Genomic DNA, 15458 nt, shown 5'->3' with positions numbered 1-15458 from the left:
GAACCCTATAATAACCAGGGAGGGATAAACAAGGAGGGTAGAAATCTGGGTGTCTGGCCACCTACCCTGGAGCCACCTCTACACTGGGGCTTGGCAGGCCCAGCGCTGGCAGGGCAGTGGGAAACCAGGGCTGAGTAGGGGACTTGGCCTGTGCCCAAGGGTCACGGTGGCTGGCCTGGAGGAAAGTGGACAAGCTGAGATCCTGCGAGGCCCTGGCTGGGAGAGGGAACGTGGTTGCAGCGAGGACGAGCTTTTCAAACTCAGCCCTGGGCCTGGACTGGTGGTGTTGGAGGAGCTCTGGGATCCACACGCATGTACTGGGGCCGGCGGCTACAGCAGGAGTCTGCAGGGAGACCCCCAGCCCCTGCAGGACAGCACCAGCATCTGGCACACGGGGTGAGGCCTGCTCTTTGTAGGGAGATGGTCTATCTCCAGGAGCCCTGGGACCAGCCCCCCGCCTTCCTCCCTCCCTCCTCCACCACAGAAACTCACCATTAAGTCAGGCAAGAAAAGCAAACTGTTTATTTACACCTCAGTCTGTACATTAGTTCCCGAGGGAGCCCGCCTCTGAGAGCCTGCTCTTTGGCTGGAGGCAGGCTGGGGGTAGAGCGCTCGGGACCCTGGCTCACAGCCTTGGGGCCTCACCCCTCTCTCCCCACCCTGGGGCCTGGAGGCGGGGGTCTCACTGAGCCCGAGGGCTGAGAGCTAAGCCCGCTTACAGATGGAGGCTCCTGGGGCTACAGACTCAGGTGGAACCCACAGAGTCAAAGCCATCAACCAACCCTTGGACCTGAGGCCACACGTGCAACTCATTCCATTGGAACTCCCCGCCCCCTTTCCCCCAAGAGGCCCAGCCGAGAGAGTGGGGTGAAGGGAGCCAGCCGGCTGTGAGGGAGTCTGCAGCCACGCCTGGTCTGACCTTGGTCCCGACGTCAGTGCGGGATTTAATGGCACCCGGGTCTGAGCACCTTCAGCAGATGAGGGAGAGCTTGGCAGTTGTTAACGGCAGGCGGGGCAGCAGCGAGAAGCCTCTTCCTTCTGCCCCCCTGTCCGCAGCTGTTCTAGACACCAGATGGCAGCGGCTTCCCCGGGGGCGGGGGGTGCATCTCCGAGGGGCCCACGGAGCTGGCAGACCCGGAACGTCCCTGCCGGGCTGAAGCCCCAGGCTGGGAAGGTGCGCTCTACTTTATAAATATTGACGCCAACGCAGGAGAGGTTTGTGGGAGAAGTTTGCACAAAGTCACCCTTTCTGGTGTGCGAGGCTTCCACACTAGCAGCAGGCTAGACGAGGGACTAAGTGGGCCCGAGCCCCCCAAGCTTAAGACCACCATGGAAAATTCTGTACAAGTGACCACGTCTGCACGGCTGAGTGACGAAGGGGCAGTGGAGCCTGGTCCCTGCGGCGGGCGAGCTGGGACACGGGGAGCAGGCCGCACGTGGTGGAGGCACGCGGACACGAAGTGCAACACTATGTACACATTTACAGGCTCGGGAAGGGCCAGGGGCAACGAGAGGATGTAGAAAAGGGGGCAGTGGCAACGTGGAAAGTCCTGTACAGGGGTGACGGGGAAGAAAAAGGCACAAGGACAATGACCCCAAACCATGCAGATAAAACGCAGCCTGGGCAGCACAGAACAGCGGGTCCCGGCAGGAGGCTCGGGCTCCTGCGACAACAGCACTTCGATCCTGCGGAGGTGCCACTCCCAGCCACCCCTCCTGGGGGGCTTGGGCAGACATCCACCCCCCCCCCCCCCCGTTACAGTCACAATGGGAAGAGAAGCACAAGGTCGGTGCAACAAAATCATGGCGCATCGACTTCACCAGGGTTTACGCTTTTAGAAACAACTTTCTAGAAAGTGGTCTCTTTTCCCAGGTGGGCAGCCTTGGAGTTGCCCTGCCATGCAGGTGGGCAGCCGTGGCCCTGCTCCCCCTGCCCCCCGCCCTCTCATGCACACACAGCAGGCGGGCAGGACCCAGAGGTCCCAGGGTCAGGGAAGGGAGGGCCTGGCCCCCTAGCCTGAGGCCCCGCAGCAGCATGCCTGTCTCGCAGCCTGAATCACAGCCCTAGAGGGGCTGCCTAGTCCCAAAGGAAGAAAGGCTGGAGATGACAGCAGGGGATGGCCCTCTCCTCAATCTAACACCCACCTCAGGCCTTTAAAGAGTCGCTGCAGATCTGCGGGGACAACAAAGTCATTTCCTTGGAATGGTGACCATCCAAAAACTTCCTCTGTTTCCAATCACATCTAAAATTAGCTTTTAGGGTTAAGTTTGCTAATTCATTACTAGTAAACACACACCCACAGAGCACAAAAAGAGGGCTCATTTCTCCCTGACCCACGGCCCCAGGAGTCCTGGGAGGCCTGTCCCTCACTGTAACAAAAGCGCCCACACTGTGCCCTCCTGACTGGGCCAGGAATCAGACTCCCGGGTGTCACAGCACCTGGAGCCTCCTGATTGTGGGCGGGTGTTGGGTTGGCTACTCAGGGAGGAGCTGGGGCAACCCTTACCCACCCAGGGGACCAACCCGAGGCAAAGCCCACTGTTTCTGAGGCTGCTTGTCGGCTCCCTGCCACACTGTCCTGCTCCTCCTCCTCCATTCCCCCTCCTGCCACCCACTGACCGCGGGCACCAGGCTGTCCTGCCCACTCAAGATGGCTAACCCGCAGGCTGGTGAGAACAGGTGGATTCGCCAGCTCCTGAAGGCTTCTGGCCTGGCATTCTGGGGTCAAGGGGTCTGCTAACTTCCTGCCATCGGAAATCACCTCAGGAAAACCCACCACCCGCCCAGCAGTGCACTCCCTGTTATCTAACACCTGGATTGAGAAGCCCAACAGCCACTTCCTCCCGTGTTCCCTGGCCCTGGCCAGCAACCTTCCAGGACAGGCCCCAGCCCCCAGCCCCCGGGCTGCACATTAGCAAAACCTGGGGAGCCCTTCCAACATCTAGATGCCTGGGCCACACCCGGGACAATTAAACCCCAACTTGTCAGCCCAGTCAGCAGAATTTTAAAAATCCCCCCAGGCGATGCCAATGTCCAGCCAGAGCCGAGAACCACCCTTTCAGGTCCAAGGGCCTGGGAAGGTTCTCGCCTCGGGCTTTGTGTTTTTATCAGGTCAGAAGTCAAGTCAAGCTAAAGAAAGGTCCCTCTTACAATTCAGCAAGGATCTAACACATTTAAAATAAAGCATCTTGTCTAACTCTGGCCACGTCAAAGTTAAAAAAAATATTTTTGTACTAGAACTTTATTTCTTATACCTTCCCACAGAATCTAATAGAAGGGGCTTCCGTTCTCTTAGATTCTGTAGGTAAAACTAACGTGCCGGTTCCGTGAGTTCTGTCTGGCTTTGAAATGTCATATGAAGTGGGCGTCTCTGCAGAAGCCCCTCTAGGGCAGCGGTCACCAGCCAGTCGTCCGAGGACACTGGTGGTCCGTGAGGTCCGAAAGGTTCGTGACCGCTGCTCTAGGTAGTGCTGGTTCCTACCTGGGTTCAGCAAGAACCAAAACCAAAACCCACACAGGCCACCCAGGCAAATCACAATCACCTGGGGCATTTCAAATGTCCGAAGCCTGGGCCACACCCACACCCATGAAATCAGAACCTCTGGGGATTTGGGCCTGTGATCAGAATTTCAAAAATCTCTCCATTTTAATTATGTGCCAACGATTGCGTGGAATATACTTCTACTAAAAATTAGGTCGTTTACCTGAAATTCAAATTTCACTGGGCATCCTGGATACTGTTCACCAGTACTGAGCGAGCAGGGCAGGACCCTCAACCTGAGAACACACGAGGGAGGAGGAAACACAGGAATGGGGCCGACCCAGAGTCAGTGCAGCTCTGGGATCTGCCGGGGTTGGGGGGCTGGGACCCCGAGGCCCCGCCCTTTTCAGGCTAGCTTTCAAGCACAGAAGAGCTTTTCTAAAGTGTCATCTGAAAAAGCCAATTGGACAGACGAGGTTTCATAAGAGGTATTCTGGCTGATGTCAGAGGCTGGGTGTAACTTGAGGTGTGTGTTACATGGACTTCAGCCTCGTGTTAAAGTCCGCCCTCGTCCAGAGGCCCCACGCCCTGCACCAGGTCCTGAGGGCCTGTCAGACGCGGGGCTTCCTCGGGGAGTGTACCTGTGGCGCCCCCTGCAGGAGGAGGCGCAGCACGCTGCGGGCTGACCGCTTTTCCGGCCCCTTTCCCCAAGGCAGAACTCCCTTCCCACCCTGTGACTGCAACTCGGGCAGGGGCCGCCTCCCACCTCCCTGCAGCTAAAGAGCTTGTACAGTTTTACACATAAAATGCCCATCCCTGGGGCAAGCCCCCAACATCTCTGCGGGACTCCTTCCCAAGTAAAACCCAGACCAAAGCCAGGTCAAGATTATCTTTCCTTTCCTTTCATTCCTGGGGCTCCGTCCTATCAGCAAATTCTCGAGAGACCGGCTCCCTATGCTTTCCTTCCACGCCACTTCTCAGAGCCGCGTCTCAGAGCCTCGGCGGGTTGAGAAGCTCCGGAGGACGGACTCCGGCCCTGGTTTTCCTGGTGTGGGGGGCCCCAAACTCCTACATCAAGCCAACGCAGCCCCGTTATTTGCCGCCTGAAACAAACCCCACATATTCTTGAAAAGAAATCACACAATCCAACCAAAGCAAAAGCTGACAGGACTGGAAAGAAGGTGGGTCGTGGCCGCAGCTTACCTCTGTGAGCAGGGAACCCCCAAGTCCCCAGGGGCCCTCTTCACCCGCCACTACCCTACCTTCCCGGCATACTCCCCTCCACTCCCTCCACAACATGCCCAAACTTTCCCTGTACACTAGAAGTGCTAACGAAAGCAAACTTCAGGGGGGAAATGAAGACCATCCATGTTTATATATTTGGATTGAGGAAACGAATCGGCCACATAAAATGGAGAACCACTGGGAAAACTCAAAGGAAAAGTACCCTATCTACTCCCAGCTGCCGGGAACAAAAGATCACATTGAAAATGTGTGTGAACTCCCACACGTGCCCCGAGGACGGACGACTAAGGTTTCCCTGAAACTTCCCCAACTGTGTCTCCCACCAGGACAGCATTCGTCTCCTGCCGGCTGAGGACCGAACGCAGGTGTGTTCCTAAAAGTGGGGATGCCGGGGTCTCCCTGCCCAGCTGAGCCCAGCCCAGAGGCCTGACTCTGAACACCCGCGCCCGCGGCTGCTGTCACCAGGCTGCGCAGAACGCAGGGTGGTGAGCAAGGCCCACTGCCAGGCCCAGAAGCGGCCGGCGGTCCATCCTGGCTTCTCTTCCCAGATGCAGCCGGCGGAAGGAACCTGGTGGGGAGGCGAGCGTGCTCCTCCCCGAAAGCCGCGTCTTTGGTTGCCCGATGACAACACCTGTCTGAAACACCCCCGTCCCTCAGCCTCCTTCTCCTTCCTTTAATCCCTGCACGTTACAGCCAAGTGAACGCTGCTTATTTTTCATGGTCTCAAAAACAAAACAAAACAGGAAGGGAGAGGTAGGTCAGCAGCGATGGGAGGGGCACGGAGGGCGCTAAAAACACGAGGCTTCTCAGAATGAAGGTGGCTCGGCAGCAAGCCCGAGTCCTTTGGACACACGGTGCACAAGCATCGCAGGGGCTGCCGGCCGGGGAGGGGGCTGGTGGGGGCCCCTCCTCACGTCCCCCTAAACGCCACTTCCTCCTCTCTGAGCTCCAGCACCTGGACTTCAAAGGTGGCTACAGAGGCTGACGAGGACACCGCTGTTGGACAGTTGAACTCCCAGGAAAGGTCCTAGCTTTGCTCCTGCTCCCAGAAGGCATGGGTGGGAGAAAGAGCTGTCTCCCTAGAGTATTCAATCCTCACCCCAGAGGTAGAATCATTTTATCCAGTCTCTGCAACACAAGCTTCCAGTTCCTGTTATTACAGTCACTCCTGATTGCAGACCTTGCCCCCCGCAACCTCCAGGACACTCTGCCCCTGCAAAGGGACCACGAAGTGCATGGACAGCTAACGGCGCCGAGTCAACCCCAGCCACGGCCCCACGCTCACCCTCGCTGTGTGCTCAGCGTCCACACCAGTACACATTACATGGTGGCCAGAGATACATTTTCAGTGTGTGTGGGGGCCTGGCTGGGGCTGCATCCTCAGGCAGGGCCTGCCCTTTGGTCCTGGGGTCCCGGGGTCCCGAGGCCGCTCTGCAGCCAGCCCCCGTCTCAGTGTTTGATCTCGAGGATGGAGGGGTTATGGTCCAGGATGGCGAGGATGATCTTGTCCATGTACTGCCGCAGCCGGAAGTTGATCTCCTCCTGCTCCTTGAGGGCTTCCATGAGCTGATGGTAATGGGAGAGGCGGTCAGAGGCCGGCCTGGGCGGAGCCAGGTGCCCGGGCTCACAGGGAGCCAGTGCCCAAGGACAGAGCTCAGGAGACCCAGGCAAGGCAGCCCCAAGACCAACCTCAGCACTCGGTGCCAGGACACGAGTCTAAAGCCCAGCTCAACTCAGACCCAAGGAGAGTGAACCATGCAGATGCCCAGGCCCACCCTCAGAGATCCTGATTTGACTGGTCTGTGGAGGGGCCCAGGTATGGGTAAGTTTTTGGTAAAAGCTGAGAACACTGGCCAAAGGCATTTATAATCAAGACGAACACCCAAAACCCCAGGGCCCTAAGACTTGTAAGGCTGTTTCTTGAGCCTGGAATGGCCCCCTCGCCACCCCTGGCCCTGCCACTGCCCCTGCCCTTCTCCAGGTCCATTCCTGACAGTCCTTTGGGATGTCACTGAAATGCTACATCTCCCCGGCTCACCTGGGAGCTCTCTGAGGCCAGGGGTCCCAGCACAGGGTAAGGGGTTCAATGACTGTCTTAGATTCATGTTTAAATGTAACCGGAGTATTTGGAGAGAGACTTGAGCTTTTATAACCGTACCCCGGTGGGGCAGGAAGAGGGGGCTTTGGTGCTGGAGGCCTGGGTCCCTCCCCCTCCACAGGCTCAGTGATCCTGTGTCCTGGCCTCCCAGTCTGTTCAGACAGCCCCCGAGTTGTCAGAAGAGGAAGTGAGGGCATCCTGCCAGCAGGTGCTCCAGAAGTGGCTTGGAGGAGGGGAGTTACAGACCCCCTGGGCTACATGTTAATGAAATCAACTGGCCATTTCAGCACATTTGTGGCTGAGCTAAGACTCAAGCTCCAAACCCGAGCTCCTCCCACCACCTGCAGGAAATCAAAGCTGATGAAACCCTCATGCAGCTCTGCCCTCACTCAGGGTTGCTGCAGATGGGGCCTCCCCGGGGCCAGGCCTGGTCTGCTTTCCCTGCTCTGGGCAGCCTGGGGCTCGACGTTGCAACAGGTGGGGATGGGGCAGGGCTAGAGGAGGACCAGGCCCCGAAGTGAGAGCAGGAGTGAACGGGCACGCTACCTCATCGCGCGAGGCCGTGTCGATTTCCGAAGCCAAGGACTGTGCTTTGGTCTGGGTGGCAAAGAGGTTCTTTGCTTCGTAGAGGCTGAGGCTCAAGATCTGCCCATTCAAGTCGTCATTCTGATCCCTCAGCTTATGATTCTCCTGTGAGGAGGATGAAGGCACTATCAGCTCCCGGAAGCATCCAGAACCCACCTGTCTGCATCCACTGTCACCTGACTCCCACCAGTACCCTCCCCTCAGGTGGGTGTCATGTCAGGACCCCATAGATGATGTGGCCGCTGCCAGGCTTGGATGGGGGGAAAGGGCTGGGTCCTGGGAGGTCAAGGGGTTCTTAGAAGTCACAGCCCTGCTCGGGAAGTCACAGCCCTGCTCGGAGAGCCTGGTTTCAGGTCACCCCTTCCTCCCTGGGGGTGCAGGAGCCAGAATGGAGCCCCTGAGGCCCTGTGTGGGGACACTGCCCACCCGTGGCTCCTGTAACACTGGCCCCTCGGGGAGGAAAAGCGATGCCCTGGGGTGTCTGGGCTGGCAGTGGCCTTTCTCCTCAGCTCCTCCTGCAGCCGGGCTCAGGAGTGCTGCTCTGGGAGCTCTCTCCAGGCGCATCCTCGCTCCCCAGACCCCGCCCGCCCATGCCCTGCCCAGACCCGATCACCAGCCCCACGCTCTAGCTTTTGCCTAAGGCTTCTAAGGCAGTGGTTCTCAACCTGTGGGTCGCGACCCCTTTAGGGGTCGAACGACCCTTTCGCAGGGGTCGCCTAAGACCATCGGAAAACACATATATAATTACATATTGTTTTTGTGATTAATCACTATGCTTTATGTTCAATTTATAACAATGAAAATACATCCTGCATATCAGATATTTACATTACGATTCATAACAGTAGCAACATTACAGTTATGAAGTAGCAACGAAAATAATGTTATGGCTGGGGGTCACCACAACATGAGGAACTATATTAAAGGGTCGCGGCGTTAGGAAGGTTGAGGACCACTGTTCTAAGGACTCACACCTGGAACCCCGAGCGCCCCCTGGTGGATGAGAAGAGCTGGGTTTAGCACTGCCATGGGCGGGTGAGCACCAGCATCAGCTGCCCTGGAGCCAACTCGGGGTATAATGTGTATGGCGCTCTCCCACCCTAGCCGGGCTAAGGATGGGGCTGCAGCAGCCATCACTCCCTCACTTGGTCACTGCCCCTCCTGGTCCCTCGTCCCCAACCCCTGACGGATCTCCATTATAGGAGTGCTCCCAGAAACCTTATGAGATGGGTCTGCTGGGAGACCCCACACAGGGAGGCACTAATATTCGGCCGGGGGGTCTCATTCCCCATCCCACGTGCCCAGGACAGAAGAGTGGTGTCTATTTCTTTTACTGGATCCCAAGGAAAGCCCCAGAAACCTCCCTCAGCCGTGGCTGCCTTGCCTGAGCTGAGAGATGAGGGCGAGCAGCCCTGACAGCCAGGTTGTTCAGTGGAGCAGGCAGGAGTGTGTGGGAACCCACCCCCAGGGCCTTGGACACCTGATCCCGCCGCATTGAGGCTCCCAGGGCGCACCTGCTTGAGTCGTTTGATCTCATGCTCCAGCTCCACCTCGCGGGCCCTGGCGCTGAACTCGCCCAGGCCGGAGGATGCGCTGCGGCCCCTGCCTGGCCGCTCGCAGTCCAGCTTGTACATCTGCAGGTGCTCCAGCTCCTTCCGCAAGTCCTCGATGAGCTGTGTGGGGGAGAGGCCGTTGGTGGGAGCAGGGCCAAGGAGGGAACCTGGGGCCCTCTGGCCCGGGACCCACCTCCTGCGTGGCCTCCCGCTCCTTCTGGAACTCGAGGCGGTTCTGCCGCAGCTTGTCCATCATGCGCTTGTACAGGTCCATCTCATCCTTGAGCCGCAGGCTGGTGTCCTCCAGCCGGTCGGACATACGCTGCCGCTCCTGGGCCGGGAGAACCAGGTGAGTGAGGAAGGTTCCCAGAGGGGCTCACTGTGCCCCAGGGCTCCCCTGAGGGTCCGTGTCAGCCACCTCGGGCAACCAGACCACCCCCGAGACAGCCCGCCGAGTCCCGCTACAGAAACGTCCAGTCCCTAGGACCCTAGAACCGCGGACACACCGAGGCCTCTGCCGCCTTCAGTGATGCCAGGTGAAACTCGGCTAGAAGGTGGCAGCCGAGCGTTTAGAAAGAAACCCTTTTCTCCGTTTTATTGTATAAGGAAATATATTCACTGCAGAAAATCAGAAATATAGGAAAACAATTCATTATTCATATCTTACTGCCTTTTTTCTAGGGCAATTTTATTAGAATTTCAGAAACTAAAGGCCTCGCGTGGCCACGCGGCCTGTCTGTGCATTTGGCTCCAGGTCCAGGCCTGGGACGTGCTGCACCTGCTGCTCACCTCGTCCAGTTTCTCTGTTTGCGACTTGAGCCGAGTCACGGTTGTCCTGAGCTCTGTGTTTTCCTCCTCTAACTGCTGCACCCTGAGGAGGGAAGGACGAAGATGTCAGGCAATCTGCAGCAATCCTCTGCTCCCGCAGGAGGAAAGGTACCAGAAAGCAAGAGAGAGAATATAAATAATTATTCCAAACGATAACACCGCCTTGAGCTTCCCGTCATCCAAGGAAAAATGGTAGACACGGAATTATTTTTATATTTTTCTTGATTCGCTTGTTTGTGAATAAGAACGTTAAGATTCTTTTCACATGCGCCCTTACGGCCTGAAACTAACAAGGGGCATGCTTGTCTCCTGAGAGGAAGTCGTCCTGTGGTTGTCTGACAGGGCCCTCCTGCTGGAATCCGCACTGTGAAGGCAATGACCGTACTTGTTTCTGTCCCCACAGCATCTCACCAGGCTCTTCCTTCTGAGAGCTCACTCCAGCTGCCTGACATCCACAGGAATCAGCTCCAATAATCGTAATCCTCTACGTTAGCATTCACCAGGGACTGTCCTGCTGCGACCCCATGAAGAGACAGCCCGGGTGCCCAGGTAGGTGGTGGTGTTTCTTTTTAATCCTCACCCAGAGATATTTTTCCCACTGATTTTTCCATAGAGAGTGTATGGGAAAGGAAGGATAAAGAGAGAGAGAAAAGCATTGATGTGAGAGAGACATTGATTGGTTGCCTCCCGCACCTGCTCCAGGAGAGGCCCACAGGCCAGTCCAGAAAGAAATTCAGGCATGCACTCTGATGCGGACACCTCGTGGGGAACTCGAGATGGTGGCCGATGTGAGGAACAAAGCACCCCGCATGGCTCTGGGAGCACCGTCTGCATATTTGATATGCACAGCGCCCCCTGGAGTTGTGCAAGGGGCATGGGTTAGGAGACAGTTCCCAAGAGAGCTGGCTTTCTGTGGTTTGGCCTTGGGCCCACACTCACTGTCCTCTCCACCACCTGTTCCCCAGGCCAGCCCCCCTGGCCGCTGTCAGAAGCAGACAGAAAACAGTGCCACTTAATGAGGGACCAGCCTCCAGAAACAGATGCACAACAGCAGCTTCGAGACATGAGTGAACCCCTGGTGGTAAAGCTAACAAAGCGGGTCCAGGCACAGGGGAGTTAGGAGGTCTCGCCGACGGGTGGAGGGGCACCAAGTAACTAGTGCCCTCTGGCCCTGCCTGATCTCTGCAGGCGGGGAAGCACCCGCTGCCAGCCTGAGGGGCAAGGTGGGAGCCCACCTCCCCACGCACCCTCCCTGCACGGTGGCCCAGAACCGGGACATCGGCACAGCCCTCACCCATCAGCAGTGTTCTGATGTACATCAGCTCACCCACCCTCAGGCAGGGAGGGAGGGAGGGATGACAGGTGAGGAAACTGAGGCCCAGGGAAGTGACCTAGTGCGTTCCAGCTCATGGAACTGATGGGACCAGCCCCGAATCCCAGGTCAGTACCTCTCCCTGCCTGCCTCGGGTTCTAACGTCTCTACCGGAGCCCAGCTTTCCCATTTCCGTTGGCTTGTGGGCCCAGGGTGAGTGAAGAATCTGACAGCAGGGGGAGCTCCAAGCCTGGACATTAGTCTCAGCCCAGGCATCAGGGCAGTACCGGTTTGGGGGCTTTTTACCCAGACACGTGTTGTTTCCAGTTTTACCTGCTGTGAACAATTCTGCTACGTACATTCTTTGACACGCCTAGAGAACATGTCACGTGTTTAGGTATCAAAAGTAGAACTGCGAGGACACAAGGCGTCCCCTCTGGCTGCTTTCCCGTCTCTGAAATGGGGACGGCAGCGCTGCCCCACAGGCGGTGCCAGGAGCGTGGGGGGTGTCAGGAGGCAGCGGCTCTGGGGAAAGCCCACCTGGTGTGCAGCAGCTCGATCTCCGTGCTCCGCTCCCTCTCCAGCTTGCCGTAGGCCTCTCGGTGTCGCCGCGCCTCCTCTTCCAGGGCCTGCTCGGCCGTGGTCTCCTGATCCTTCACCATCTCCTCCAGCTCGTGCACCCTGTAGAGAGGAGCGGACTCCAGTCCAGGGCCAGCTCCCATGGCCTGTGTCTTCTCACCCAGGCTGCAGCCACGGGGAGCCCTGGACCCCAAGTCACTAACACCCCTCCTGTGGGAGGTGGAGGCGTGTCTGTCAGGCCTGGGCCGGCAGCTTTGCTGACAGATGAGCTAGGGACACTATGGCACCCAAGGAGAGGTGTGCCAGCCGGCATGCCATGGAGGCGCAGGCCTGGCAGTGGGTCCAGAGGGGAGCGAGGCTGTGCCTGAGAAGGTGGGATTCCCGGGCAGACAGAGAGAGGGACCGCAGGCCCCGCCACAGCTGAACGAAACAGCCCTCAGGCCTCTCCTCCTTTCCCTCTCTCCCTTCCTGCCAGGACCCCTTAGTCAATAATTCAGCTTTTGGGCACCTGACTCCTGGCTAGTGGCCTGAGCATGGCAGACCTGGGCCAGGGCCAGGCCCCACTATGGGTGTTATAACCCCAGTCCCGCGGGCCTCAGCGGTCCCTCCACCTGGGGCACATGTCACTGGCAAGAGTCCCTCTATGAGACTGACCTTCTGGGAGGGGAGTACAAGGTTGAGGATCAGGGCCTGGGCAGGGATCCGTTTACAAGTTTCAGGCTGTCCTGGGAAGACAACTAAATGCTCTGTGCGCTGAGGAATTCCAGACCTCCAATCAGGAGCAAGTGCAGCACCCGCACTCCCACGTACTCCTGTCAGCACTGGGGAACGCCATGTTCAGCGGGCCGCCATTGGAGAAGAGAAGAGCAATGCTGGACTATCCCCACCGGCAGCAGGTGTGGGCCCTCGACTCACACCAGCCTCTCCCTGCGCAGAGCTGGTCCCCAGGAAGGGAGGCCAGGCTCTCATCTTTATAAGACACACACAGGAGAGTGGATCCCAGCTCCTGCCTCAGACATGTCCTGGGGCTGCAGACCTGGGGGGGGTCAGTGTCAGGCTCCTACCTGTCTCCCTGTCTCCAAAGACCTGTCCCTCTGGGCACCCTGCGTGGGCAGAGCCAGGGAGCAAGGGGCTGATTCGTCTCAGACCTGCAGAGCTGAGAGCTCCCCTAGCTTCTCTTGGGGCCTCAGCAACAGGGACAGCCCTCCGTTCCTAAGTCACAGCCAGCACCCCCGAGCCAAGGCCACGGCCTGACCTGTGCACCAGCTGGGTGTTCTCCTGCTTCAGCTTGCTCTTCAGGTCCCCATTGGTCAGGCTGTCATTCTCCAGTTCCGTCACCTTTTTTTCCAGGAAGCTCACCTACAACAGGGGGCAGAGGAGGGGGTGGATAAAACCTCTGAGGCCCCAGGACTGAGAACCTAGAAACCACGGGACCGAAGGCCAGGCCCTCCAGCTGACTGTATGAAGAGCAGTCATGTTTGGTGGGAGTGAGGATGGGGTGGGGATGGATGTGCCCACGTGATCAGGAGGTAAAAGCTCCCAGAGAGCATCCCGGGGTGCTCCCTGCTGCCCCCAGGGAGCAGGGCCCACCTTCTCCGTGATGTCGTTGTCACAGGAGTCAATGCTGTCCCGGAACAGGTCCTCGGTGCTGCCGTTGCTGCTGCTGAAGTTGCTGCTGTGCATGAGCTGCCTGCAGGGGTGGAGGGAAGCGCGTCTGGATGCAGAGGGCGTCTGGGGACTGAGGTCCAGACTGGGGCACCCAGTACCCCGGGATGTGTGCGCCAGAACCCCCTCTAAGGAGGCTGGCCTCACCCAGCCAGGGGGAGAGTTGCCTGACCTCTGAGCTCCTGAAGTCATCCAGCTCAGAGGATGGCAGGCGGCTGCAATGCCCCTCAGACCCCATATGCGGGGCCAATCCATACCAGCTCTTTCCTGCTGCGTCAGAACCCTTGCACACAGGGTAGATCTAGCCAGTAGCTGCCAAGTGACCAGAGCTGGTGGATAAGCCCCGACCCCCCCCAGCCTGGCTCCACGGTCCCAGCAGAAGGACTGGCCCCAGAGGCCACCAGGAAGCAGGACCCAGTGCCCTCACCAAGCTGCTCCTGCTATATCTTTGGGGCCCCTGTGGGGAGGGCAAAGGAAGACCACCCGGACTGTGCTGGCAGTGTGTAGTGGGTGAGACTAGAATCCTGGAAGCAGGCAGATGTAGCTCTTGCCTGAGGCAAATCCCAGCTCCACTCCCCAGGGCTCCCACCTCCCCCTATTAGGCAGCAGCCAGGGTCCCTACCAAGAGGCTGTCTCACCCTGGCTCCTGGGCCGGAGCCTGGGCGCTCGCTGGCAGCTCCCAGAGCCCTGAGTGCAGACCCGGGGCCAGTTTGTAGGAGAACCAGAGCGGGTCCTGGTAGTTCCAGGAAATCAGCTCCGCAGGATCTAACCTGGAGCGAAGCCACCACCTCTGCCAGCAGGAAGCCCACGGCCTCTCAGAGCACAGGACAGGCACTGACAGCGAGGGGCGCTGTGCTGCCTGAGGCTGACTCTGCCAGAGAGGACAAGGCATGGAGATGGGGAGGGGCTGGCCCTTCTTTCTCAGGAGTGTGTCCTCTGGTGGCTCTGCCTGCGCTGCCTGGCACGCCGAGTTCTCTCTGCTCATTCAGCCACACACAGGGTGCAGGGCACCGCCAGGGTCGGGGCTGCTGGCATGGAGCTGGCCGCCCTGGCAGCAGGGACAGCATTCAACCTGTCCTCCCTTGGGGTGGGGGGAGGGAGGGGGCTTACCGTCCAAAAGCCGTGCTGGAGATCTTTCGGTTGGGGCTACAGAGAAAGAGAGAGGGGAGACGTGGTCAATGAACAGCGGGGCTCTGGGCTGCCCCTTCCGCCCTGGCTGCAGGACACGGAAGTGTGAGCCAAGCTTTTCCCAGCCCAGCGCAGGGATCTCCCCGATCAGCTCGGTCCTGAGAGGCAGCACCCGGATTTTCCTGCTGCAAAAAAACCCAGGCCCCGAGGATCAATCCCATTCTGAGAGTGCTCTCACCTGCCTGCTGCTTCCCCTCCTGCCCCCACCTCTCCCACCCCCGCCACCTGCCCCCATGCTGGGCCCGGGCCTCACCTGTTGGCCTTCAGGTTTTTCAGTCGGGCTTCCAAGTCATTCAGAAGGTTGATTTTCTTGCAGCACTGAGAGCAGTAGACATCCAGCAAGTCGCTGTTGTACGCGTGCCGCATTTTCCGGGGCGTCTGCCCTGCACTGATTCATTAAAGAGAAGGCAACCCCTTCTTAACAGCTGTCCAGTCTGGTGCCCACTGCATCCTGCCGAGCTTACTGTACTGGGTTCCCCAATACCCGGGAACCTTGTGTGTGTGTGGTTGGGGGGTGGAGAGTGGGAGGACAGCACCAGGTCTCCTCTCCTTCAAAACTCTCAAATAGAAACAGCCAATGAATTGTACCCATTTCATAGATAAGGCAACTGAGGGCGCTAGAGTTAGAGTAATCAATGACTCAGGTGTGCGGAAGGTGTACGTATGCCACCTGGGAAAACGCTTCAACAATGAGGTTCTAGAAAACAAGACAACAAAGACCCCCGAGTCTGCAGACTCCCAGGCTGGTTAATTCTATTTCTTCCCCAAGATGGAAGGAGAGAGAAGGAATTCCAGACGCCCCATCAGGAGCAAATGCAACCCCCTCAACCCCCAGGAGCAGAACCCATGTAGCTCAGGACTCTGCCTGCTGAACCCCCCGGGGATGCGGCTGGGTTGGTTCTGCCACTTTTCCTGGACCCCAA

The 15458-nt window shown here is 58.4% G+C and overlaps 1 protein-coding gene across 1 annotated transcript in view; it reads right to left on the bottom strand.

Moving 5' to 3' along the window:
- Positions 1–499: 499 nt before the first annotated feature.
- Positions 500–15458, bottom strand: part of RAB11FIP4 (RAB11 family interacting protein 4) — a gene marked incomplete at its 5' end in the record, with an annotated part of 94543 nt that continues 79584 nt past the window's right edge. The window contains 11 exons of the mRNA XM_081110127.1: positions 500–1550; positions 6013–6293; positions 7372–7515; positions 8925–9083; positions 9157–9294; positions 9753–9834; positions 11644–11784; positions 12938–13041; positions 13273–13372; positions 14458–14493; positions 14789–14923. Coding sequence (XP_080966253.1) covers positions 6177–6293; positions 7372–7515; positions 8925–9083; positions 9157–9294; positions 9753–9834; positions 11644–11784; positions 12938–13041; positions 13273–13372; positions 14458–14493; positions 14789–14923 — 1156 coding nt within the window. The 3' untranslated portion in view covers positions 500–1550; positions 6013–6176. The remainder of the gene's footprint in view (positions 1551–6012; positions 6294–7371; positions 7516–8924; positions 9084–9156; positions 9295–9752; positions 9835–11643; positions 11785–12937; positions 13042–13272; positions 13373–14457; positions 14494–14788; positions 14924–15458) is intronic.

The sequence above is a fragment of the Myotis nattereri genome (genome assembly GCF_964212035.1).
Source record: "Myotis nattereri genome assembly, chromosome: 16".
NCBI lineage: Eukaryota > Metazoa > Chordata > Mammalia > Chiroptera > Vespertilionidae > Myotis > Myotis nattereri.
The sequence above is the reverse complement of the archived record's forward strand: the minus strand, read 5'-3'. Positions and strand labels throughout refer to the sequence as shown.